Genomic DNA, 27,710 nt, shown 5'->3' on the forward strand with positions numbered 1-27,710 from the left:
TAGGGAAGAAGAAGCAATGACATAGCTTTCTGACAGTAACACGTGTTCTGTAAATTATTTTTATAATATAATATATTGTAACTTATAGTTTTGGAATTCGGATACGTGTAGCAAAATGACTGGTTGATTTCATGAACATTCTTTAATGTGAGATAACCGCAAGTTACCTTTTAATATATGTATGATATGACTCATGAATGTTGTATTAGTTTTATTTTCTAATCATAAAAAAAAAATAAAGAGTAGAACAAGCTTAAAAGTAAGAAAATCACAAATTTGTAATGATTTATAAATTTGATGATTGTACATAGTCAATAAAAATAAGAATGATTAGATGTTATTAAAACACTATAGTTTAAATAGCAAACCAACTATAGATGTCAGATAGTGGGTGAGCATGATGGTTGTCGTTTTTACTATAAGAAGAATGAATTTGCTTGCTTATATGAATGGACATTTCCATGTGATTGAGGCCTATGAGAAGTCTATGAAGGACAATACGTAGATACCGCCATAATCATTTGCGTTGTGTGGTTATAATATGAGTCTGAAAAGTCAGCCTTCTTAAATATGACAAAACATATATCGTCTTATTACAAGTAGTTTAGTTTTTTTTTCCTTTTTTTTTGTTTATAAATTACACTTGCCTATATATGCCCTTTAGCTTATATGATTTATGTGAAGTGTGCAGTTTTAATAGGTAGAGTGTATTTTTTAAAGAAAGATCTTTAATTAAGTTCAAAAATAGCCAAACATCCATAAGAGGGTAGCATATGGGACACACACAAATGGGCAGTGGAGGGAGGCCCTATAGGAAAGGGAGTCCAAACCCACATGGGTTTGTGGTACTTTATTTGGAATCCAAGGGAGTGTTATGTGCTAATTTTGGGAGCTCATTTTGAGTGTCCTGAAAACAAAGGGAATCATGCACATGTGTAGTGAGGCCTTGATAGGGATAAAAGAACTGTTGAATCAACTTGTATAATGACTAATTTAAGATAAAAGGACGAAGTCATAGTATGGTACAAAGGGTTAATTTTTTTATATATTTTATTTTTATTGAGGATTAATACCAAACATTTTATAACTTTGAAGTTATACAAAAGTTATGTTATTTCTGTAATTGCAATTTACAATTATTTGGTCATTATAGATTATAAATATATTTTTATTGCTTTTGAAACTTCATTTTTTGACCTTCATCTTGTTATATCGATTGAGTCGCGATACTATGTCCAATTATAGCCTTATAGGTGTTTGGAAAGTAAATATGAGTCAAGCTAATACCAACTTAGGCTCAAGGCAATAATAACACGACCTAGTAGTTAATTGGCTCGAGTACACACGTTCAGTCTGAAGTGGAAGATAGCATTAACAAATATTTTAATCACAAATAAGAAGTGTTAAAGAAATTAACAATGTTAAGTGATGTTTTTATGGAAAAATGAATTATAAAATAATTGAGAATCACGAAAATATTTGAACATTTTTGTACTTGATATCTTATTTTTAGTTGTCTAATTAGTTCATGTTATCCTGTCTCGTTACCTTTTACATACATTATAGTCAAATTATATATCCTTATTCAACATGTATATAGGTTAGGACTTAAGAGTACTTAATTACATATAAATATATAATACATACAAATAAATTTGTATGTGCATGATATATATATATATATATATATATATATATATATATTCATCTATTTCAAAGACAAATCATATATTCATTATAGTTTACAAACCGAGCTACATCTGGATAATGGGTAAGCGGGCAACAAGCTGCTCCACTATATTCATTAATTTGCACGCTTAATCGAGAAAGCATGTATATATACATACTACTCTTCACTTATTCATTTATAAACAAAAACGAACTATACAAGCACATATATGTACTATATTTGTGAAAAATAAAATAATTCTTCCAATAAAGGAATGCATTTTTTCTTTATGATATTCGTTTTGTCACATGAACTCGACCTTCAACTCTAGGCACATGGCTACAGCTTCCCACCTTTAGAAATACCTTATCTTCTTATATCGAATGAACATGGTGCGAATTATAAACACATTTAAACTCGTAGTTTTTATTCAGTTGTGTGCAATTCATTTATAGAAGAATTTAATCTGTTTGTTTATGCGAATTATATTCATCATTTGGTGTTATCGACTAGGTCTAGCAGTGAACGACATGAAGAGAGAATATAAAACAAAGAGCTCTAGCTCTATGGTGTTACTAGAATTGATGTTACTTTACATCTTTCCTGGTTTATGGGATAAAGTATTACGCGGGTATATGATGTTTATCAAATAGTTTATAGTACTTTAACGAGGAATTCAAATCGAAATATTTCGCTAACCAGATTACCCGATTAATGATAAATTGTTTAAGTTGACTACCAAGTTATTGAGGTTTATTGGTAAAAAATATATGTACATATATCTAGTAGAATATTCCAAGGTGATCATGTCTATTATATTCTCAAGGTTGCACTAGCTATCAGTTATACCATGTTACACATTACACAATATTAATTTATTACCAACAATCTGTCGGTAAAGTCTAAGTAGAAAATTTTATTCCATAACACAACTTTTCAAGAAATATTTACGTAAAGCATTTCATGCGTGTGTGTGTATTCAAACGAATCTTGCAAACCAAAATGAAATTCTTTTCTGTAATGGTAATTTTTTTCTGGTTTACATAGTGCATGTATTTTTAGTGGAAGAATGTATGAAAAAAGTTGTTAGAATGTGTTATGGAACATTATGTTGATCTGTAAATGCAATATTAGTATACTAGTTTGAGGCCCGTGTATTACACGAGTAGTTCTTGAAAATACATTATTTAACAAATAATCAGTATACAAGAAATAATAAACCCGTTTAACATTATTAATACAGTCGTTGTACAATAGTTTTTTAAAACAGTTTTAAAGTAAAAGATAATTATAAATATCAAATGTTTGGAAAAAAAAACAGGAAGTAAATATTAAATTAACAAATTTTGAATCATAAATTTTAAAAATGATAAGTATTATTTTTGTATTATAAATTTGTTAAAAAGAGTGATGTTTAATGTAGAAGTGACAAATTGCAAAACTTGTAACATTTTATTAGAGAGTATAGATATAGATTAATGAAATAGTGATTTTTGGATGTCTATAATGACATTTGTCACTATAGTAAAATGATATCAATGGTGTAATTCCAAACATGTCACTAGAGACGATTTTCATGAAAAAAAAACCTGTAAGTTTTCATGTTATGTTCGGAAAATACATTAAATAGTTGGTTAAAAGAAATTTTAATTGTTAGTTCATTTAATTAAAAGTTGCTGTGACTTTTCACCAAATCTTACAACTAAGCTCTATTTTCTCATTAGTTTCTATTGAAGTTTTACATGCATATATAAATTGCATTATAGATTGTTTAAACCTATATAAATGCATGCAGGTTCCAAATTACGATCTCTTACATGAAAGTGGAAATAAAAAAGTCACCAATGCAATACACAAGTAACACAACACATATTTAAAAGAGTTTCAGCTTGAGTATACTACTTCAAGATAGGTAGCTTTTGAAACCTTCTCGGGTGAAAACGATCACATGTACTTGCCAACCTGTGAACTAAATGTTTAGGAACATGCATTTCGTCTTTCGTGTATTAATATGACAATACTTTACTCCGATCTTTGTTTCAAGACCTTATTGTTTTCATTGAAGTCTTTAAAAATCTTTATTTTTCGAGTGCTCGATCTCCTAGAATTCAGTATCGAAAACTCTCTTACATATAGTAATAGTAATTGAAAACAAAGAGTTGTTCAAATCTTTTAGCTATAGGAATACGTAGGAGGATTTAATCCCCATTGTGTTTAAACTGTGAGTTGTAATTACATATTTACATGACTTAAATGACTTGGTCTCCCCTTATTGATATGATTATTGTAATGGCTCCAATTTAGATCATTTCCCTAATTCCCTTTGGTTCAAGATAAACTCTCAAGTTGTGTGTTAACAAAAATGTAAATGTGTGTTGATGTATTGATGATTGTGATTAGGGTTTACACAAGATAACATGGTTATACACTCAACCATGTATAGATAATACTACCTCTAATTAACAGAATTACATTGTGTATACTCGTCCTCATCTCTCAAATTTAAAGCAAATACAAAAATTTGTTCTTTTACTCCACATCACCATATCTCATCGCCAAAATATGATGAAAAACTATAGTAATTCCCTATTTTTAGAGACTCATCGGGTATCTATATATATGGGGGGAATAAGAGCATTCGATCACATCTAATCCACTATCTCAAGGTTAAGTTAATTTTCCTGCAAAGTCTTCTAAATCTAACACAATGGATCGCAAAATATAACCCAATGACGAACACAATATAATATAATGTTGAGTAATATAACACAATGCTGAAGAAAAAAGACACAATGAGAAAATTAACAAAAAAAACACAATGATTTGAACAAAAATTCTAAAGTCTACAAGCTAGAAATTGAAAAGCGAAAACATAAAATCTAATATTGTAGAGTTCGACGAGATGATTCCAATACCACGAGTTTGAGTTCAATCAGAGCCCATTTGATACCTTTCCCTGACAGAGAGGCAACGAGTTTTGAGCTAACATGGCGGGGAGACAACGAGTGTTGAGGTAACATGATGGTGAGACGACGAGTTTTGAGTTAATATGACGGGGAGGCGACGAGTTAAGAAACATGTCGTCTCGAACTCCTAACATAAAGGCTAAGACGTGCTAGTAAAGAGATATAGATGGAATTTGAATTTGATAGAGATATATTTAGAACTCTCTCTCAAAAAACAAAAAAAAAGGACATTTTAAAATTTTTTCCTAATTTTAAGCAACTATGCCTTTTTGTTAAACTGATTGGACTTAACTCATTCCTCTTTAGTAAATCATATATTCTCTCTCTAGACAAACCTTTTGTAATTTAAAAACGTGGTAGCATCATTTGACAATTGACATTATGTAATCGCTAAAAAGAAACCATTTAAAGGTTAATTGTCTATCACAAGGTATACATACATATTGGTTACACATGTTTTGGCAATTTAAAATATTTTTCTAAAAATGTGGTTAAACTCATAATATTCTTCTCAAATGCGCTAAACTCATATCTATCATGTCACACATGGTACCTTTAATGATTTTTTGATATTATTTCCCATAATTACCGTACTGTCACATCCTAAAATGTGAATCCTTTCAAGCTCATTTTCTCACATCACGTGACATCTCAAAATCCACATATAACTTGGCTTGCAACATATTACATTCTTAATATTGTAAATTGTAAAAGTTAACAAACTAAATAACAAAATAAATGAATTTTACACTTTGGGAATGAAAACTAGGGTGAAAGTGGATGAGCTCGATACCGAAACTGAAAGTCGCTAAATATGTGTACACGTACCTAAAATTCTCGGCATGGTACCGTAATAAAGACAAAAGATTGATAAAATACCGGTACTGTACCAATCCAAAACCTCATAAAGTTGGGTTATAGGGCTGTTAACAAACCTTGCGGTTCTTGGATCGATTAATAAAAACTCGAATAATACTAGCTAAAAAAAGTGTTTTGAAACGTCACGAGTCGAACTGTCTGATTTTTGTCGAGCTTGGCTAGGGTCATGGCTTGATCTTAGGTTCGTTTAACTTCACACTCGAGCTTAAGCCTAGCTGAGCTGCCTTGTCTAATTTTGAGCTTAAACCCATCTTAACTCGACTCATAAACAACCCTAGTTGAATAATCTATTTAGTATCGGTACCCGGTACCATTTGTTTATCTCTAGAGTCTAGACGAAAGATTACAATATAGTCTTCTTAGGGGGTGTTTGGGATTCCTTATTTTCATCAACTTATAACTTATAAACTTTTTGAAAAGTTAATAAGGTGTATAATGTGTTTGGCAAACCATAAGTACTTATGGATTTTAACTTAATGAGAAGGCAAAATAAAGGGGCTTTCAAAAATTAGAAATTTGTAACTTATTAACTTAATGAGTTTGATTTACCTATTACACCCTTCCAACCTTCAAAACCCATTACACTTTTTTTTAAAAAAGAGTGTCCTTATTAGTCATTTTGATTTTCCCCAACACATAAGCTAATCCAAACATGTTTTTAAAAACTTCTTTTAAAAAAATCATAAGTTAATAAGGTCTTTTAACAAAAAGTCATTTTTTCATTTAAATAAGCAATCCCAAACACACCCTTATTATTCCCATTTGAGACTCACAAATTTCTCAAAAATCAAAATCACCATTGTTGTGATGATGGCTTGGTTTCCACTCACTCCTCATACTACTCATCCTATCTCTATCAACACCATCCACGTCATCAACCTCATTCCAATTCCCAGCCGAATATTCACTCTCCGGCGACGCTCATTTATCCGGCGACAAAGATTCCGATACCGTTCAACTCACCCGCCCAAACCCATCAAGCTCCGGCATCATATTCCACACCACACCGTTCAAACTCACCCCAACGACGTCGTTTTCCACCAACTTCACGTTCAAGATCGGCAATCGTCTCTCACTGGTAATAATCCCATCTGGGTTTGCTTCCAAATTAGCTAAAAACGTATCTTTTGAACAATTGGATGAAACCCAGTTCGTTAATGTCGAGTTTGGTTCCAATTTATGCACAATTTCGTCTTCTAGGGTTAGCAATGTTTCGATTATGACTCATGAGTTGAAAACTGGAGTGAAATTAACGGCGTGGGTCGATTACATTGCGATTTTGAAGCGGGTAGATGTTAGGGTAACTGAGTTTGGTCACCCAAAGCCGGTCGAGCCGTTGGTTTCGTATCGGGTAGATTTGGGGGAAATGTTGAAAGGTGAAGAGGTTTTGTTGGGTTTGGTGTCTGATAATGAAGAGCGTGAAGAGATTGCGTCGGTGTATTCGTGGAGCTTCGGAATTAAGGAGATTCCGAAATGGATGCATTCGATGCCTGCAGTTATTCCGAAGGAGCATTCGAAGGTGGAAGGTAACGAAGGTTTAAAGAATGATTCAGAGAGTGAAGGTTGTGCTGATTTGGGATTTATATTGACTATTGGTTGTGGAGCATTTGCGGGTTGGTTTGTGTCACATGTGTGGTCGTATTTTGTTGATAGGCGGAAGGTGCAAGGTGAAGGTGAAGGTTATGTGTGTCCTTTTGGTTTCAGATATGTGAAGATTGGTGCGGTCAAAGCGAATGATTTGGAAACTGGTATGAAGTAGTGAGATCGTTTGGTACTTTGGTAAGTTAGCGTGTCTAGATATGTAATCGTGAACGTTTTATTTGGCGTTTTTGTATTGACGTGGTTTGTGTTGGTGGTTTGTTTATCTGGAAATCAATAGACATGTTTCTTGATGTTTTGAACTTGTAGGTAGTGGATCAGTATTCAGTAAGGTTGCTATTATAGACATCACCCTCACTTGTTATACATGTCGAGTAAGGTTACCATTGTCAGTTGTCACAACAGTCAGTTTTGGTAAAATTATACGAACTGTATAACTCTTGCAAACTACCTTAAACGATTCGTATAACAACTTGTATAAACCTTTTTAATTTGTATACGGGCTTGTATAACATTACCTATGTATCATATGGGCCGTATGCCGCATATTATGATATGTGGAAAATGTTAAATGGTCTGTCTAATATGTCATCGGTGTATGGATAGTTTGTTTGACCCATCGGTATTCTTGTAAGGTTCTTATGATGTCTAATTGTCTGTATTTTGATTTCCATCATATTTGATTATAATGGCAAGGGTAGCTGTTAAAGAACCACTTGGTTTGCTTTTTGTTATGAAGAACTACTGTTGCTACCATGGTTACTGCCCCTTCGTGCTTCTGATAGAGTAACCTTGTTAATCGTTTGAGGTTTAGCATACTATAATCTTGCATAATTTGAGTTTGTTTCCTAACACTATATATATTTTTTGTATTCTAGATGCAAAAGATGTGTTTGAAATAGTTTTTAAAACATGATTAACAAAGATGATGAAACATCTGGTTAAACCAAGTCTAGATGGCATGGTGTCACTAACCTCATGTAGAAGTAGATGTGCACACATAAACCGGTTAACCGGTTTCTAACCGATTTTGTAACCGGTTAGTAACCGGTCCAACCCTAACCGGTTACTAACCGATCCAAACCTGTAACATCCCGAAAATTCCAGGATAATACTTAATATATATTATTTGTGTCGGGTGAACTAAATGAGTTAGCGGAGCGGTAATAATAATATAATAATAATGATAAAGGGGTAACGGGCTTGGTTTAATGAAAGCAAAGATGGACCAAAAAGGAAATATGTGCCTTAGGTCCATGGGCTTAAGGGAGTATAAATACCCCTTAAACCCTAATCCTTTTCCATTTTCCATCCATCTTATTTATTTCATTCTCTACACTCAAACACACATACTTCTTACACCCTATGCGGCCGCGAGCTAAGGTGCAATCCGAGACCAAACCGAGCCTATAACTTGATAGATCTTGAGCGTGCAAGCAAGATACAGGATTGTAGTTCATCACCAAGCTAACCGTAACCTTAAAAACACGTAAAGGTATGACCGTTATCTTTAAAGTTTATGTTTTTATAAACGGTTAGTCTTGAAACTTAAAGATAAAGTAAATCGGATCTAAACGAAATATAAAGTAGCAAACTTGACGTTGGAAACGAACTTAACGAATGGCTATGTACGACGAATTGTATTGAAAGTTTTTAAGCGTAAAGGTCCAAGCTTTATGGTTTATACGGGTTAAAAATGAACGAAAACGGGTAGGAAACGTTAGTGGGTGATATCGAACCTTAACAAGAGTATTAAAATCACAAGATGCTTGTTAAGGTTGATAAAAATCAACCCGTCACAGCTACTGGATAACTTCGCTATGGAAGTTCGCGTTGTTACAAGTTCGCTTGTGGACAAGTTCGCTTGTGGACAAGTTCGCTTGTAGACAAGTTCGCCTGTGCATAAGTTCGCCTGATCCTAAGCCGCTAATGTTAAGTTCGCTACTGATAAGTTCGCCAGAATCCAAGTTCGCTGAATGTTAAGTTCGCTGAACTTAGTTAAGTTCGCCTAACATGTATGCTCGCTTACGTTTAAGGTAACGGATCAGATAGCGAATCAGACTTAATACGCTATGAAGAATGAGTTATCGAATTAGAAAATAAATTAAAATCCTAATGGAAAATGATAGTGATCAATATGCATAATTGTTGTACAGTTAGCTGTGCACAGCCAAAGAAAGGAGTAACCATTAACGGAAGAAGTAGCCGAGTTCAGGTGAGTTTCTAGCCCCATTTCCTTGTTATGTTTTCGGGGCTGTGTGCATACTCGATGTGAAGTGTGAATACACTTACCTTAAATGGTAAGTGTATGCTATAGATGTTATACGAGGTAGCTATTTTATAATGCTTGTCGGTACGTGAACGATCTTCTGATATTGCACGTATCGCCAAGGATGGTAAATTCCAAGTGGTTGTTAGTGTGTATGAATGCTATGATGTGACTTGCTTATTACGTAAATAATGAACTGATATGAAGTGTGATATAGGCAGGTAGAGGTAGAGTGTGTTAGAAGTGGCAAGAGTCTAGTAAGGGTGTTAGTGGCATAACGTGAGTGCGTGATAGGGAAAGCCTATACGTGCCTTCGTTATTAAGTGGCATAACGTGAGTGCGTGATAGGGAAAGCCTATACGTGCCCCTGTTATTAAGTTGCATAACGTGAACACGTGAGAGGACAAGCCTCTATGTGTTTCCGTAAACAAGTGGCTAAGTGGTTAGGGGCAGTTAAGTGGTTAAGTGGTAAGGTGGACAGGTTAGACAGTGGATTATGTGTCTTCGGATACATACATATTGTTTGAAGTGGTTGTATGGTAAGTTGCTTGATTAATTAGAACTCACTCAGCGTAGCTGACTTTTAGTATGCACGCAGGTGAGCGAACTAAAGAGCTGGCATGAGGATGGCACATGACATGGATTGAACGGCTGGCATCTGAAGATGGAAGAAAAGATGTGTTAAATATATGTTATGGTTTTAAAGAAAAGATTAAATGTTTGTAATAATCGGTTAAAGTTTTATATTCCGCGAAAGTTTTAATTAACTCTGATTTTTAGAACTGTGTTTATGAGTAAATCCGACGCTAAAGTAGGGCTACCGGGAACGGGGCCTTACAAAACCGCCAGTTAGTAACCGGTTTATATATTTGGTTTCAAAACCGGTTAACCGATTTTTTTAATTATTATTTTATAAAAAACCGGTTATTAACCGGTTAACCGGTCCGGCCTAACCGGTCAAAACCGCTTCCCCAACCGGTCAAAAACCGGTTACTAACCTAACCGAAAAACCGGTATAACCGGTTAATGCCCGCAAAAAAAAAAAGGTTAGCAAAAAAACCGGTTATAGGTTAACCGGTTAACCGATTTGTGCACCTCTATGTAGAAGTATAGATAGGGGTGTGCATGGGTCGGTTTGGGGCGGTTTTATACCAAACCCATAACCATAACTAATATGTCGGTCAATAGATAATCATAACCATAACTGATCCGTTATGGCGGTTTCGGTTAAACGGTTTTGAAGGTTATAGCGAGTCGGTTATGGGTCGGTTAACCATGACCAAACCAATGTATAATTGAGCCTAAAACTTTGATACTAGAAAAAATAAAAATGACATGACATAGTTCAACAAATTTAATAATTCTTAATATCTCTACTATATATAATGAGTGAAAGATGGACAAATTAAGACGCTTGCTTTTAAGTAAAATACAAAATTTAGTACATAACTTACAACTCAACAAAGCATATTGAAAATGACAATATAGTCTTTTAAGGAATAAATCACGTGCAATTTCAAATCATTAAAAATAGTTACAATTTTGATCATGTAACTTTAATCAACTTTTGTAAATTTAAACACTAATTACAACTATGACCCTTAATCTTTTATCTATATACTCTTTTAATTTTCACTTTTAACCCAACTTCACCCACGGAATTTAAACGGTCATAACTTTTTTATACGTTAATATTTTTTATAAAGCATTGCACCATAAAAACGAGAATTTTATTATCTTTAATTTGATTATCATATTGTTATAGTTTTTTTTCAGTTAAAAACAACATTTTACGTATGGGTGTTTGCGGTATGGTTTTGATGGTTTTTAAATTAATCTGTGATCCAAACTGTAAGTAACCTTTTTGTCGTCGAAAACTGAAACCACCCCGTTGAAACTTGAAATTGGTTGGCTAAAAGTTAAAGAAAAAAAATCAATCGTGAAATTAAACCAATGATCGGTTTGAACGCTTTCAAACCGAATAAACACATATAAACTTGTAATGAGATTACCAAAGTCTGGATTTTCCGCTGCATCGCGCGGGCGCCCGTCTAGTTAATAATATATATCCAAACAAACAATTAATGGTTTAACTCTTTAGTAAAATTAAATCATATAGTATAAAAATGAGAGCGTTATTAGTTATTACCTTCTTTAATTTTCAACAAATTATCAATGGTGTGTCTAGTCATACTCCATAAAGTTGAGAATCTTGTAAATGGGGTGGTTCGGTTTTGGCGGGTTTGAAATTATCTTTAACCATAGCCAACCCGTATTTGGCGGTTTTTAAAAATTCATTAAACCGACCTGCTGGTTATGTCGGTTATCGGTTAAAATCAGTTCGGTTATGTCGGTTATGGTTCGGTTAATGATTATGACGGTTAATTTGCACACCCCTAAGAATAGATATGATTACATTCATAATAAAAGACTGATCATTTGTTTATTTGAAATAACTTAAAGCAAACTTATTAACAAAAAGGTTGTGATACTCTAAACTTTATTCTAAATGAGTTCACACGACTTTTGTTGTGTAATATATATTTTAGTTGTTCCACGATACCACAAGAACATGTATAGAAGGTTGATAGTATGTGCCAGGTATCAATCCCACCAATACCTAAATATCTTCAAGTAATGAGAGCTTTTTTTTTGGCCTAATTTGGTGGCTGAAAAGTAAGTTATCCAACATTGATCCTCACATCAAAGAAAATGAAACTAGGGTTCAAATGATTTATTATGATTTAGAAAATTTCCATAAAAATATCCACCAACTCAAACAGATATCAGGTGGTGTATCATCTATCTTATCACACACATTATACAAATACTTGATCTTTTTAATGTGCACATAACTATTCAAAGGAGGTTATTAGGATGACTATGTTAAGTTGTTAACCCCATGCATTTTTAATAAAGAGATCCGGTTATGTATGTAATAGAATTAGTGTGTATACTGATATGTACATATCATATTCATTCTAATGGATCGGTGTTTTAAATGTTTAGATCAAACATACTAAAGCTGCAATTCAATCCTTGAAGCTGCCAACTTCTTGATCACAATACAATACCCGCTAACAAATGCAGTACCTTTTCAATACAGACATTTAATCCAATATTTAATACATGTTAAAGAAGCTAAATGCATACACTTCAACATTAAACTACTACATAACATAAGTTTTCCTTTCGCCAACAGCAACCCTGTTCTTCCAAAAACTTCTTGACCTGATAAGCAACACAGACATTATTCATGAATAAAAATAGACTTACTTTGAGCTTGCATTGGTTAATAAGATTTTTTGACTTACATTGAGTAATCAATCATCCAGAAACCAGCTTTACAACAATGCTGAGAGAGTTGAAAATAATCAATAGAACTCTCAAATACTGAGTTGCATAAATCAGACCGATAATCTGTCCCTTGATGGAGTTTCTCTTCACCCCTGAGTATTCTTGGAAGCTCCATCCTCTAGGTGCAAGAAAACGATCTTCATTCAATATTGCAAATGCATTTGCAATAAGCAGACACCCCTCCAGAAGTGTCCAAAGACCCATATTCTGTATTATGCATTAGTCAACTTAACATTTAAAAAAAAACATTCTTATAAAACTAAAAGTTTTCAGTTGTACTATTAGATCTTATAAAACTAGAGGCTTTAATCTTTACTAACTATGTACAGATTCAGCATCGTTACAAACTTACAATTAACAGACACTTCAAATAATGACATAAACTATACGATCTATTTTCAACTATTTTACTACATTTCTGTCTCAAGAGCCAAATATACTCAGCTAATCATCATCAAACAGACTAATGATAAATTTTAGAGGCTACATAATTGAAAAAAGCTCCAAAGGCATCCTGTGATTAGGTATGCAATGATACTTCTAAGGCAAAAAATGTCAATAAGATTGCTGCCACTGGCCATCAACAAATACTAAGTCTTTTATTATAATTATTATCTGTCTCTTCACTCAAATGGCAAAACAGTCTGAACTGTGCTGCCAATCACCGTTAAAAAAATCAGTCCGATTAATCGCTAGCGAGTTCTGAAACACTGCTGCCAATATTTTAGCAGAAGATTCAGATCATACTCCATTCAACCGGATTATGTAATTAGTATCAGAAACTAAGATCCAGATAATACCTACAGAACTGTTGAACTACATACACAATGAACGATTATTAGAGGTGGCAAATGGGTTGGGTTGGGTTGGGTTGGGTCGAACGAGTCATGGGTTGAAATGAGTCATGGGTCAAAACGAGTATGAGTCAAAACGAGTCAATTAAAAAAAGGGTTGTTTTGGTTTGGGTCAAAATAGGTTATGGTCAAACCAGGTTTTGAGTTTTTTTTTTTTGTGAACGAGAATAACGGCGGAAACATTTTAGTTTTTTCGTTTTTTACTTATATTTTAAGTTATGATTTTTTAATTATTTTTTATGAATTTTTTTGAGGGGTTTTCTATTAAGATCAAAAACCCTCAAAAAAATATTCAAAAATAATAATAAAAAAATTATAACTCAAAATATAAATCATAAACAAAAAAAGTAAAAGCACTAAAATGTTCATACGTTGTCCTCGTTCCATAAAAAAAAAAACATCCATCTAGAATCGAACCGAAATTGAAAGAATCGACGAAAATGAAACAAAGAAACAAAAAGCCAAAACCAGACCGCATCAATCGAAATCGAAAAAATCAATCAAAACGAAACTAAAAGAATTCAAACCGAACAAAAACAAAACTGAAAAAACGAACAAAAACGAGTCCGGAATCGACCAGAAAGAAACCAAAACCCAACACGTCACGGGTGAAAACTCGTGTTGACTTGAAACCTGAATCGAACTCGTTCCGATCTGAAACCCGTTTCGTGCCGAAACCTGTACGAAAACCCGTTCCGATCCGAAACCTGTCACATTACTTTAGGACACTAACCCACATCGACCCATTTCTTTGAACTTGTCGACCCATTTTGACTCGAAAATAAAAGGATGGAATTTCAAATGACTCATTTTGACCCATTTATTTAAAACCTTTTACCCAAACAAACTCATTTAACTTTTAAAACAACTCAAATTGACTCATTTGAAAGGAGTTGGGTCAAGATTGCCACCCCTAACGATTATATACATATAGCAGATGGTTTCATGTAAACTAATCGCATCACTAACATTAAAGAAAGTTAATTGACTAGAACGACTGCTTCCGTAATTTCATGATTTATGTGACAATCATATTCAATCCGTTTAAACCCTAAATTGATCTATTAGACTTCTTCTAAATGCGATTCACGTGCCCTAATGGGAAGAAGGATATTCGTCGACGAAAACAACAACTAACCTCGTATAAAGAATCGAAAGATCAGCAGCAGACTCGAATCACCGGAGATCGACTTGATGTGTTTGTTTAAAAAGATACGAATCGTCAAAAATTATTACGCCGGAGGGCTAGGCCTTATTTATTTATTTATAAGAATGATCACAAATTAGTCCTCTATGTTTTAATTTTCAGCAGTTTGTATCCCATATATATATATTTTTCAGATTATATACTTATACACTGGGCCAAACCTTAAAGATGTTATCGGTATCGGGCTTGAAGATTAGTATACTAAGTCTAAGTTAGGCATGTTATCATTATGTAATCTTGCTAGTTAAATAACCGTTCACGTGGAATCAAATTTGAATTTGGTTGTTCGTTTTATGTCTAGTCTAAACCAAAGTTAAATAATGATTTTTGAATCAAGTTACAAAGGATTCACAACGCAGTATTTAGCGGTGTACAAACAAGCAGTTTCTGAACTTTAGAGGTGCAAAAAAAAAAACGGATTTTAAACCAAAGCATAAACCCAAACTGCTTTTGAAACCGGTTTGGAACTGATAAAAACCGTACTCAGCAAGGTTTTGACTTTTTGTTGATGATTGGGTCAAGTAGTCATGAAAAATCCATCTTAAAAGGCCAACCCAAGCCCAAACATTGAATCCAAAATAATAATCCACACCTATAAACTCACACACACTATTTAGGATTCTAGGGTTTGTTTTCTTCTTCATCAGCGCCGGCAGTCAGGTAAAGTTAAGCAAAGAAAGCAAAATGGTGAAAGGTCGTCAAGGAGAACGCGTCAGGTATAATCCAAACCCTAAATCACATAACATCTGTTTTTCACTCACGTTTTACATCTCAATTACAGACTGTACACCAGAGGAACCATCCTGGGGTACAAGAGATCGAAGTCAAACCAGTATCCAAACACATCGTTGGTTCAGATCGAAGGAGTGAACACCAAGGAAGAGGTGGCATGGTACCAAGGCAAACGCATGGCGTACGTCTACAAGGCCAAAGTGAAGAAGGACGGGTCTCATTACCGGTGCATTTGGGGGAAAGTGACAAGGCCGCATGGTAACACTGGTATTGTCAGGGCTAAGTTCAAGTCCAATCTTCCACCTAAATCCATGGTATATTATTTTATTATATGTTATATTCAACTTACAAGTTTATGTATCTTAGCAGTTTTTTGTTGTGTGACTGATTGTTGTTTTTCAGGGGTCTAGGGTTAGAGTCTTCATGTACCCAAGCAACATTTAAGGTATCATCTTTATTATTAAATCTGTTTATTTAATTCTGTTTTTGCTGCCTTTGTTTTTATGTGTTTGAAATGATATTATCTGCTTTTTTACAAATGCAGACTTGATATTAGTATTTCTAGTTGTCCCAATTGTAGTTGATAGTTGTTTTGATTTAAACATATAAATGCTCAATTTTTTATTTGAAAATGTTGATTAAGCATTGTTTTCGAATATTTATAGGCTTATAATTAGCCCTACAAGAAGCCATTTTGATTTAGGAGTATATTAATATGCAGGGTGTGTCTGGATTGAAATATTTGTATGCATGCTGAGTTTCATTCTGTTTTTGGAACATGGTTTGTAGTTTTGAAGATGTTTAGATCAATTTTCGTTGGTTAACTTAGGATTTTGTTGAACTTTTATCGATGGTCACACTTACGTAAATGCAGTCAAAGTATCTTTGTTTTGAGTCGGACATGATTTTATTTACGTTATCTTATATTTTTTAGTGTCATTATGAATAGTTGTTAGGCCATGTGTAGTGGGGCTACAATTTGGGCGATTTTGGGCGCGAAGAGGCGCGAACACTGCCCCCTGGGCGATTTTTAGGCGAAAATGGGTGGGGGCGAGGTCTTCTCCTCGCCTGGAAGAAGGGGCGAAATGTGTGGTGGTGGGGCCGGCATGTATGGATGTGTGTTATATACATATATATATATATATTATATATTACTATTATATTACAAGTTGTAGCCCCTACACCATTACACCCCAAAAACAAATTCTTACCCCTTGCTGACTGGGCGCCACACGGCGCAGTTCGCCCCCAATTGTAGCCCCTCCACTACGCATAGCCTTAGTAGCTGAGGAATTAGTTGAAGATTGTTGTTTTGTTATTATAATGTTCATTCGTTTTTTTGCTGACTGTTTAAAACCTTGCATACGTGCAATTTTATTGGAGAAGACCAAGGAGATTGTTGCTGTTGGTAATTTATCTGTTCTTGTAGTAGTTGTGTTGACCATTTGTTATGGAACATTTTTGTTTTTTACATTGAATATTAATGGATCTTTGTGTTTTCCTGTACCTTTTCCGAAAGAATGCAAGCTCACCTTCTTTATTGTTTGTTCTAGTTTCATTTTAATGTCATGCATTTTACTACATGACACAAATATTATCCTTTAAAAGACAAAACCCATGGTTGAGCTGTATTCAGTTTAGATCAAGTAGCCTGAATACCTAATGATGAGCTGAATTGAAATTGTTTTGCTTAAGCGTATTCTTTTGTAGGGCTGGCATATCGTGTATGCCCGTACACAGTAAGACACGAACACAAAATGTGTATACCTGTACATGACACGAAAACTTATTGTGTACATGTATTCTAAACACGAACACAAACCTGTTACTACCTGTATACACGATAAAACACGATAAGAGATGTTTAGAAACACATATTTGACAACCGGTTCAGTGAAACAAAAGCCTGGGAGGGAATGTTCGTGAGTGGTGAGTGATGAAGACTGGAAGACATAGAGTGAGAATGTTATTTTACTTGTTTAGACACGAAAATTAACAGGTAATTTCATGTCTACCTGTTTAGTACACGAAACCTGTTAAGGTCTTACATGTTACCTGTTACAGTCATGTAGGTATGTGTCGTGTATTCGTGTCTTGTGTATAAATTGTCAGCCCTATTCTTTTGTTACTCGCTCTTAAATTTGCAGTTGAATTTGGGTTCGGGGTATGTAAGAATCAAACTTTGAAACATTTTAGCCTAAAATGGTCATAGTCGGTCGGTTTTGGCAACTTGAAAGAACCGAGGACGACCCACCTTATTTCTGTCTGTTTTGGCTTTAGTTTCAATCCAACATATCCCTATGTCCAAGTGTATTCGGATGACGTCTATGGCTTCGGGCACCATCATGCCAACACCCACTCCTCTGTCGCCTCTATCGTCCAGGTGCTGAGTCGGGCTTAGCCTAACGCAACCAATGATGAAATACAAATAATCGTATTCTAACAACATAAATTTAAAGAAGTTTATATAATTACAATCAATCTTTTACAATTTTTATAAAACTACCACAAAACAAAACAAACTTAATTACCTTTTTCTTATTCACATCAACAAAATGATCTTCAATCACCCACAAAACACGACCCACCACTCTCTACATCTCTCTCCTGAATCCCACAATCTCATTTTCACAATTCTCATATCACCTTCTCTCTCTCTTCTCCAATGTCCTCTCACAACCTTCATATCCTTAACAAATTTCATCATCATGTCAGCCATCAAAACCCCTTCATCCAGCAAACTATTCACATTGAGCCTCGTATCCGCATGGTACTCTAGACGTGCACAAAAAAACCGGTTCCGGAACCTAACTGGTGGAACCGAACCGGAACCGGTTCCAGTTCCAACCCGGTTGGAACAATACCCGGTTTGGGTATTTTTGTACCCGAAAATCGTACCCGGTTCTCCTATTTGTATGTCAGTACCAGTTCCAACCCGGTTCTTAATTGGAACCGGTTCGGTTCGTACCCGGAAAAACCGGTTCCGACGGGTTTTTTTTGAAGGGTCAAACAAAAGTCAAACTAGCCGTTGGAACCGGTTCCAACGGTAATATAGCCGTTGGAACCGGTTTTTTAGACACCAATTAGCCGTTGGAACCGGTTCCAACGGTAATATAGCCGTTGGAACCGGTTTTTGAGACAATAGATCCGTTGGAACCGGTTTCAACGGTAATATAGCCGTTGGAACCGGTTTTTGATGCCCAAACCTATATATAACTTGTTTCCATTAAAAACTAACTATTACAAACCTATATATAACTTGTTTCCTATATTTAAAAACTAACTATTACAAACATTATTAAAACATAAACGATGCTAAACATAACAACTAAAACATAAAAAACAAAGTCCGTCGTTTTAATCCGGGAATACTTATTTTTGGGTTGTAGAGCCGGACGACTCTCCCACTTCCGTTTTTTTAGCTTCCAATCTTCTTTTCTCTCGACAATACTTATTCGTATGTTTTCGTAATGTCGAGTTGGACCCTGCTTTAAGAAACTTCGAGCAATATTTGCAACGTGCCAACTCATGTGAGTCGGTCATGAGACACAAATCGTAATGAACCCAAACATCGGGGCATCTTGTTGTTTCGATCACCATAACAACGTCATCATTGGTTGCCATTTGTTGTCGGTTTAAGGTTAATTGTGGTTTGGAGTTTGTTTTATAGTTTTGGAAGTGGTTTAACAAGTAAACAAACAAACCTTGCTATTTATAGTAAGAAAATAACCTATTTATAGTTAAAAAACCGGTTCCAACGGTCAAAAACGGCTATATAGCCGTTGGAACCGGTTCCTAACGGCTCTAATATTTAAATTTCAAACCGGTTTTTACGTAAAAACCGGTTCCGGTTCATACCCTACCTGGTTCTTAAAAGTTCGCATATCTGGGCATCAGTTCGGGTCAGGAACCGAACCGGTTCTTGATTGGAACCGGTGCCATTTTACAACCCGGTGTGAAAAAACCGGTTTGGAACCGGTTCGGGTTTTCCATTTGAACCCGATTTGTGCACCTCTATGGTACTCATCCAACATTGGCGTCTTATCGCTCAACAAATACGTGTTAACCAATTACGGATTCAAGTACCCGATTTTCCTCACAATGTGTCACATGTCATCGTGCGCTGTGCTCAGCTACATTGCCATTGCATGGATGAAGATGGTGCCTGTGCAAACCATTCGTTCACGTGTTCAGTTGGTTAAGATTTCGGCTTTGAGTTTGATCTTTTGTGCGTCGGTTGTTAGTGGCAATGTGTCTCTTAGGTATTTGCCTGTGTCGTTTAATCAAGCGGTTGGGGCTACAACGCCGTTTTTTACTGCGGTTTTTGCGTATATGATGACCTTGAAAATGGAGAGTTGGCTTACTTATGTTACCCTTGTTCCGGTTGTTACCGGTGTTGTTATTGCCAGTGGGGGTATGCTTCTTATTCTGTTATTTTCAGTTATGTTATTTTGTTGCATATTGCTGCCCATTTATGTAGGGTAGTAGCGTTGCGTTCTTTACACGAACCTAACATGAAATTTCCGGGTATGGGTTTGGTATAAATGGGTTAGCGTGTTGACATGTTTAACCCATATATTTATTTTTTATTTTTGAAATTGTGTTTTATACTTTTATATAATAACTTAAAAACTATTTGGTTATTTTGTTATACCAAAATCTAGAAGTTAAAACACAAAATTCTCAAGAAATATAAAAGCATGCATTATGTAAATTCAGAGTATTAAAGTACAAATATGCAAAAAAGATTTAGTTTCGGGTTAAACGGGCTGTGCTCATGTCAACTGCAAAGGCATGCATTGTGTTTGGGTTCATGTGTTTTATGCCGTTCATTTAGTTAATTTTAAGTATTTATGCTAAAATTCAAAACTTGGATGAAAATTTGATATAATATCTAATTGAAATAAAACTGTGCCATACCCATTTGTCTTCTTGGTTGTATAATTATAAATTTAAAGTATTAATATGCGAAAAAAGGTTAAAACAGTCATATTCGTGTCAACCTGCAAACGTTTGGGTTCGTATGTCTAACACGATTTTCTGGTTGTGTTGGGTTTGACCCGCCAACCCTTGAACACGGCCCGTTTATCACCCCCTACTTTTATACTCTCTAAAGAATCCTGCAAAAATCCCATAAATCTTATGAATTCTGTTTGGTTTCATACAAAGGTGGTTTTGATAACTCCTTTATGAATTCTGTTTGGTTTCAGGTTTTAGTTTCGGTTCATTTTCGATTTTTTTTGTTTTGCTTCAGTTAATGGTTTTCAGTTTTTTATATCTATTTTTTTGGTTTTCGGTACGATATTTTTCGTTGGTTTTGTTTTAGTTCTTTAGATTTGTTTCAGTTCTGTTTTAGTTCGGTTTTAGTTATTTGTTTTTTGTTCAGTTTTTTGTTTTATTTCGGTTTCAGTTTATTTAAGTTTTTTTATTTTTGTTTTCTTCATTTTCGATACGGTTTCGGTTCGTATTTTAAGCCACCAATAACTACAGGACCCATTAGCCAAATCTGACATGATCAGCAACAAATTTAACCCACAATAACTACAGGACCCATTAGCCAAATCTATGCTTAGCTGCGGATATTGTTGCTCATCCGTTTAAGGGAATAAATGAAAAAATAAATCATGCTTATAATTCTGAGCATAGTTTGTTTCAAGCTCGGCTCATTATTAATTTTTGAAGCCTGAGCCATTTAGGCTTATGAGCCAGCTAGTGCTCGAGAAGTCAAAATGCGGCCCGAGCTCGTTTATTAAACAAGCTTACTCTTAGGCTCGAGGTCATTTAATCCTGAAAAAAACAAAATTGATCTACTTTAAAATTGAAAACGTATTGTGTTCAACATCAACCATTAATGTGTACCTGTGAATTGTATCGAGATATCGATTTTATATGGATCCTCCCTACATGATGCATAATGATTAGAAACTAAGTATGTTCATATGTATGTATGTATGTATGTGTAAAGCAATAAAAAGAAAGATAACTCACAAGTCAAAGTTTTGGTTTATTGTACAAAAAGATATATTCAACGATGCACCAACACCGCTCATGTAGCATCTCTTTTCTGAAACTAATATGGCAGGTAACTGGTACATCGTGGAAGCCAATTATCAATACTTGAATATGTTTCAACTTTCAAACACTTCAATAGGGTAACAACAACTTGCACGCTGCTGCTGCTGCTGCTGCTGCTGCTTCCTTGAATATCAGTCAAATGCCCAAATTGACCTGGAATTTCAAACTGCAAGCAACTTTCAATTTCAAATTTCAAAAAAGAAATCCTAATTGCAGTCAACCACATATGACCGTGTAATCGACAATTTTTAACACATATAAAAAGCCTGGGAGCTAACAATTAATAGCAAAACAAAAACCCTCAGATTTAGTCAAGAAGCTGGTCAGCTGCCGAATAGCTTCTGTTTGAAACGCCTATTTCCTCTTGTCCCCGTGTTACAAATTCCGTATTTGCGGAAGCATCGTTAAATTCACCAAAGCCACCAAAGCTTCACGGCATAAAAACCCTAAAAAACATACCCGAGGTGGATATGTGATGTTGAAAAAGGTGAATGAAGCCAGACAATTGAACTCAGACCTGTTACAGCCCATGAAATTTCAACAACTTAAACCTAACATTAATGAATTAAACATCCAAGATCAATGAGAATATTCAAAATCAGTGGCTAAAACGCCACATAACTGCATACTGGTGATTGATATCTTCGATCCGTCCCTTGGCAGTTTCAATCGGTCCCTTTAAACTTAGATTACCCATTTTCAAATCATGGGTATAGATCAGTCCCAGTCGATTAGCATCATTATCCAATGCAAATAATCAAGAAACATACCTCTTGAAGTCTTGATTCGAACCCGAGGCTGACGGTTCTTCACCTTTTTTCTCGAATCTAAGCAAACCGAGTGCAATACAGGTAGCAGATAATCAATTGCTACTCCCGTCCATCGATTTCAAGTTTAACCAATCATGGTTTGAGCCTTGGATGTGATTTAGGGTTTGAAGTGTTCCACTCCTCTCTTCATACTTCTATGCGTAATCTTGTTTGTTTCTATCTTGTTTGTATGCATCTGACAGCTAGTGCGTGTTTTTAGGTTTTGAAACTCAAATTTTGAATCTGGCCGCCCATAATCCATCTTACACTTTCGGATGCTAAAAACACTTAGAACCTATGCTTTAATTGACTGTACCTCTTAATTTTAAGAGTTTTTAGTGAAATTACTCTTTTACCCATCCTATATGTATTTTAATATAGTGTATATATATATATATATTTAAAAACTCACTTTTGTTTTGCATTTTTTTCCAACATTATTCATAATATTTTGAAAACTGATTATTAAAATTATATTTTTATTTAACTAACCAAACCGATTAAAGAAAAGGGTTTATATTATTATATTATGGTTTTTGTTATTTTTATTGTTATTTTATAGCTATACGTTTTTTTTATGGTTTTCTTCAAGCTATTTTCATATATTAAGGGGCCTAGAAATTTTTGGATAATGTCTGTGTTGCTTATCAGGTCAAGAAGTTTTTGGAAGAACAGGGTTGCTGTTGGCGAAAGGAAAACTTATGTTATGTAGTAGTTTAATGTTGAAGTGTATGCATTTAGCTTCTTTAACATGTATTAAATATTGGATTAAATGTCTGTATTGAAAAGGTACTGCATTTGTTAGCGGGTATTGTATTGTGATCAAGAAGTTGGCAGCTTCAAGGATTGAATTGCAGCTTTAGTATGTTTGATCTAAACATTTAAAACACCGATCCATTAGAATGAATATGATATGTACATATCAGTATACACACTAATTCTATTACATACATAACCGGATCTCTTTATTAAAAATGCATGGGGTTAACAACTTAACATAGTCATCCTAATAACCTCCTTTGAATAGTTATGTGCACATTAAAAAGATCAAGTATTTGTATAATGTGTGTGATAAGATAGTTGATACACCACCTGATATCTGTTTGACTTGGTGGATATTTTTATGGAAATTTTCTAAATCATAATAAATCATTTGAACCCTAGTTTCATTTTCTTTGATGTGAGGATCAATGTTGGATAACTTACTTTTCAGCCACCAAATTAGGCCACAAAAAAAGCTCTCATTACTTGAAGATATTTAGGTATTGGTGGGATTGATACCTGGCACATACTATCAACCTTCTATACTTATGTAAGCTAATTGATGAACTTACTCACTTATAAAATTAGAAAATTGTAACCATTTTGCAAATTTCATACCCCCTTGGCAGGTTGTCTGGTGCACTTCTAGAAATATATAAATCAATAATTAATAATATTTGTTCAGATGAAGTTATGAGTATCTTGCATTGTTTTTATTTGAATTCGAATATATTTTTTTTCTTTTTACTATAAAAGTATGTCTAATTAATATATATATTTATGTATGAGATGTAATGAAATATGAAATTAGATGTTACAGTAGTGATAGAGCTGATGATGTTTGTGAATAATTAGTTGTTGATATTCATGATTAACCAATAATAATAATTGAATTACTTAATTATTTTATTATTATTATTTTTGTTATTTGTAAAATTTTTAGCTTACAACTAGTGCAAACAGACAAATTTATCCATATACCCTGGTGTTAGTTATTCAGAATGAAATTGTTTGACTTCAAATTTTTTTGTGGATTTGACTGCATATTTGACTAATGGGTCAAAACTGTAGTTTAATGGTCAAAAAAGAAGTTTTGATTGTTAAAAGTCAAACGGATCTGATAAATAAATCTTTAAATCATTTGAACTTTAGGTTTAACTAATCTAAATTTTTTCTCAGGCTGGAGGAGGAAAATAATGAATACACGGATGCTGATATTGATGGAATTCGTGAAGAATGATCGACTTTTGTGGCATCCTTTATTTACCAGTGAATGTTCGTATCGATGTTAATTAAATGTTAAACTTTGAAATATTGTGAAGAATGGTCGACTTTTGAATGTTTGTTAGTATGTTGAATATTATATGAAATGGATTATTTTGCTATATATGAATTTTAGTTTTATTATGAGACGTTAATTGCCATTATTTAATGTTGAAATTATAAATCTGTCAAAAACATTCTATTTTATAATACTTGAAACCATGACCCGCAAACGTGTGTCGAACACAAAGATGTCAATAATGTTTGTCATAAATGCATGACACACAAATTTTCATCATTGTTTCTTTATGACATGGCCTTCCTTGACACGAGATATCGTGTCATTTACCCATTTAATGACGCGCATAGCGCGTAATTAAAGGATTATTTTCTAGTTGTAGGGGTATGGTACTAAAACCCGGTTCTACGACCCTAAATCTATTATGTTTGGCTTATTTTATTACATGGACTAATACAATGTTATTGGGCTGAGGGGGTTTTGTGGAGGTAACCCTAACTGGACTAGGCCCATTAGGGTATCATGATGGTGGCCATGAGGCTCTCTATATATGGAGGTCTCCACCTCCTTGTTAGAGGGTCATGCTCAATAAGAGCCACCACCACTTTTTGTGTCTGTGAACAAGAAATCCTCAGGATATCTTAGCAGTCGCCTCCACACCCCCGAAACCATTGCAGGTTTCAACATTGCAGGTCACCGGCGCTGCCGCAGAAGAAGAAGATCAAGACGTGGTTCATTCATCTCGAAAATCCGTGGAAACATCGTCATGGATCAGGTTAGATTCATTTCGTGTTTAGACATTGGCGCCATCCGTGGTTCGTTCAGCTCGTAAGTCGCCCCGCGCGCCAGCTTAATTATTATTACAGCTCATAAGTCGCCATGCGCGCAGGCTTCATTGTTATTATAGCTCGTAAGTCGCCTCTCGCGCCAGCTTCATTATTATTACAGCTCATAAGTCGCCATGCGCGCAGGCTTCACTGTTATTATAGCTCGTAAGTCGCTTCTCGCGCCAGCTTCATTATTATCTCAGCTCGTAAGTCGCCCCGCGCGCCAGCTTAATTATTATTACAGCTCATAAGTCGCCATGCGCGCAGGCTTCATTGTTATTATAGCTCGTAAGTCGCCTCTCGCGCCAGCTTAATTATTATTACAGCTCATAAGTCGCCATGCGCGCAGGCTTCATTGTTATTATAGCTCGTAAGTCGCCTCTCGCGCCAGCTTCATTATTATTACAGCTCATAAGTCGCCATGCGCGCAGGCTTCATTGTTATTATAGCTCGTAAGTCGCCTCTCGCGCCAGCTTCATTATTATTGCAGCTCATAAGTCGCCATGCGCGCAGGCTTCATTGTTATTATAGCTCGTAAGTCGCCTCTCGCGCCAGCTTCATTATTATTACAGCTCATAAGTCGCCACGCGCGCAGGCTTCATTGTTATTATAGCTCGTAAGTCGCCTCTCGCGCCAGCTTCATTATTATTACAGCTCATAAGTCGCCATGCGCGCAGGCTTCATTATTATTATAGCTCGTAAGTCGCCTCTCGCGCCAGCTTCATTATTATAGCTCGTAAGTCGCCTCTCGTGCCAGCTTCATTATTATTACAGCTCATAAGTCGCCATGCGCGCAGGCTTCATTATTATTATAGCTCGTAAGTCGCCTCTCGCGCCAGCTTCATTATTATAGCTCGTAAGTCGCCTCACGCGCAAGCTTCATTATTATTACAGCTCATAAGACGCCTCGCGCGCAAGCTGTTATTATTACAGCTCGTAAGTCGCCTCACGCGCAAGCTTCATTATTATTATAGCTCGTAAGTCGCCTCGCGCGCAGGCTTTTATTACAACATGTCACCATCATGAAGAAAACCTCTCAAAACTCAAAAGACAATAAAGACAAGGCCAAAGAAAAGGGAAAAAACCGCCTCACACCTTATAAAGTCCAGCGCTCCACCTAGACGCTTGCGCGCCCAGGAGCAACGCTAGACTTGGGGGGCTTGTAGGGGTATGGTACTAAAACCCGGTTCTACGACCCTAAATCTATTATGTTTGGCTTATTTTATTACATGGACTAATACAATGTTATTGGGCTGGGGGGGTTTTGTGGAGGTAACCCTAACTGGGCTAGGCCCATTAGGGTATCATGATGGTGGCCATGAGGCTCTCTATATAAGGAGGTCTCCACCTCCTTGTTAGAGGGTCATGCTCAATAAGAGCCACCACCACTTTTTGTGTCTGTGAACAAGAAATCCTCAGGATATCTTAGCAGTCGCCTCCACACCCCCGAAACCATTGCAGGTTTCAACATTGCAGGTCACCGGCGCTGCCGCAGAAGAAGAAGATCAAGACGTGGTTCGTTCATCTCGAAAATCCGTGGAAACATCGTCATGGATCAGGTTAGATTCATTTCGTGTTTCGACACTAGTAGTGGAAGTAATGAAATTTGTAGTTGCTCATTGCAGTATATTTAATATACAATTGAGGAAACTAGTAAAAGAATCAGGTTTTCATGGTCATATTACATTAATTTCCCAATATATGAAAAATTATCTCAGACATTTCATCAAACAACACAGAGTTGAAATTACAAATTAGAACCTTATTCTGTTAATATAGGAACACTGGTGATATTAGGCTGCATGCTTCCTCATTTCGGAGTTTTTTCGAAACCGGATTGTATAAGCAAATATTCACACCTAAATTGGCCCATTAATTTGAATTTAGCTTCCTGTATCAGGTCTTTAATCATATTAGGTTCATTTTTTTTCAAAACATTCTTAACCACATTCTTGCATTCCAATCTGAAGCGTACGTTTTCTCATATTCTGTCAACAATCGATTTTCCGCCACCATTAACTGAGTTTAAATTAAGCTTCCAGTAATGCTTTTCCATTTCTTTCTTTTCTCTCCTCAATTTACTTTTGTCTTCAACTGCTTGACTAACTCGGCTAACCATTGGTCACCTACACATAATGATTCAAACTGAATCTTGGAAATCACCTTTACTTGTTTTTAGTTTAAAGTTTTGATTTTTGTAACTTTAGTCTTTATCTACATTCACTTTCAACCTGTATTTTTTTTATTGTTGGAATTTTGCTTTTAATTTAACGGAAGAATTCGTGTAATCCAAAAACACATTTCAAATCAAAACAAAACTCCAAAATCATAAATATAAATTATATCCTAGTCAAAACAATACAAGAGTTCAATATATGCAATAAGTAAGGAAAACACAGTTTTCAATTCATGCATGTTTCCAG

At 35.1% G+C, this 27,710-nt stretch overlaps 3 protein-coding genes across 3 annotated transcripts; 2 read left to right on the top strand and 1 right to left on the bottom strand.

Annotated features, from left to right (window-relative positions):
* Positions 1 to 6,733: 6,733 nt before the first annotated feature.
* LOC143581512 (uncharacterized) lies at positions 6,734 to 7,273 on the top strand. The gene has a single exon (XM_077064280.1). The coding sequence runs from the start codon at positions 6,734 to 6,736 to the stop codon at positions 7,271 to 7,273; it is 540 nt and encodes a 179-aa protein (XP_076920395.1).
* A 5,293-nt stretch (positions 7,274 to 12,566) lies between these two features.
* Positions 12,567 to 14,817, bottom strand: LOC143581517 (uncharacterized). Its single transcript, XM_077064283.1, has 3 exons — positions 14,732 to 14,817; positions 12,697 to 12,946; positions 12,567 to 12,613 (listed from the first exon to the last, which is right to left on the bottom strand). The coding sequence occupies exon 2, from the start codon at positions 12,941 to 12,943 to the stop codon at positions 12,710 to 12,712; it is 234 nt and encodes a 77-aa protein (XP_076920398.1). The 5' UTR covers positions 12,944 to 12,946; positions 14,732 to 14,817; the 3' UTR covers positions 12,567 to 12,613; positions 12,697 to 12,709.
* Positions 14,818 to 15,413: 596 nt separating this feature from the next.
* On the top strand, positions 15,414 to 15,976 carry LOC143581518 (large ribosomal subunit protein eL33w-like). Its single transcript, XM_077064284.1, has 3 exons — positions 15,414 to 15,516; positions 15,582 to 15,846; positions 15,935 to 15,976. The coding sequence occupies exons 1-3, from the start codon at positions 15,485 to 15,487 to the stop codon at positions 15,974 to 15,976; spliced, it is 339 nt and encodes a 112-aa protein (XP_076920399.1). The 5' UTR covers positions 15,414 to 15,484.
* Positions 15,977 to 27,710: the final 11,734 nt, after the last annotated feature.

Source organism: Bidens hawaiensis, unplaced genomic scaffold (assembly GCF_021521415.1).
Source record: "Bidens hawaiensis isolate Kalapana, Puna unplaced genomic scaffold, B.hawaiensis_p1.1 tig00031087_1, whole genome shotgun sequence".
NCBI lineage: Eukaryota > Viridiplantae > Streptophyta > Magnoliopsida > Asterales > Asteraceae > Bidens > Bidens hawaiensis.

What these genes read in the sequence shown, in the direction of transcription:
- LOC143581512 (XM_077064280.1), top strand. Translation starts at nt 6,734, where the DNA reads ATGACTCATGAGTTGAAAACTGGAGTGAAATTAACGGCGTGGGTCGAT.
- LOC143581517 (XM_077064283.1), bottom strand. Translation starts at nt 12,943, where the DNA reads ATGGGTCTTTGGACACTTCTGGAGGGGTGTCTGCTTATTGCAAATGCA.
- LOC143581518 (XM_077064284.1), top strand. Translation starts at nt 15,485, where the DNA reads ATGGTGAAAGGTCGTCAAGGAGAACGCGTCAG. An exon ending in CGTCAAGGAGAACGCGTCAG is followed by an intron (nt 15,517 to 15,581) that starts GTATAATCCAAA and finishes TCTCAATTACAG; the next exon opens with ACTGTACACCAGAGGAACCA. An exon ending in ATCTTCCACCTAAATCCATG is followed by an intron (nt 15,847 to 15,934) that starts GTATATTATTTT and finishes GTTGTTTTTCAG; the next exon opens with GGGTCTAGGGTTAGAGTCTT.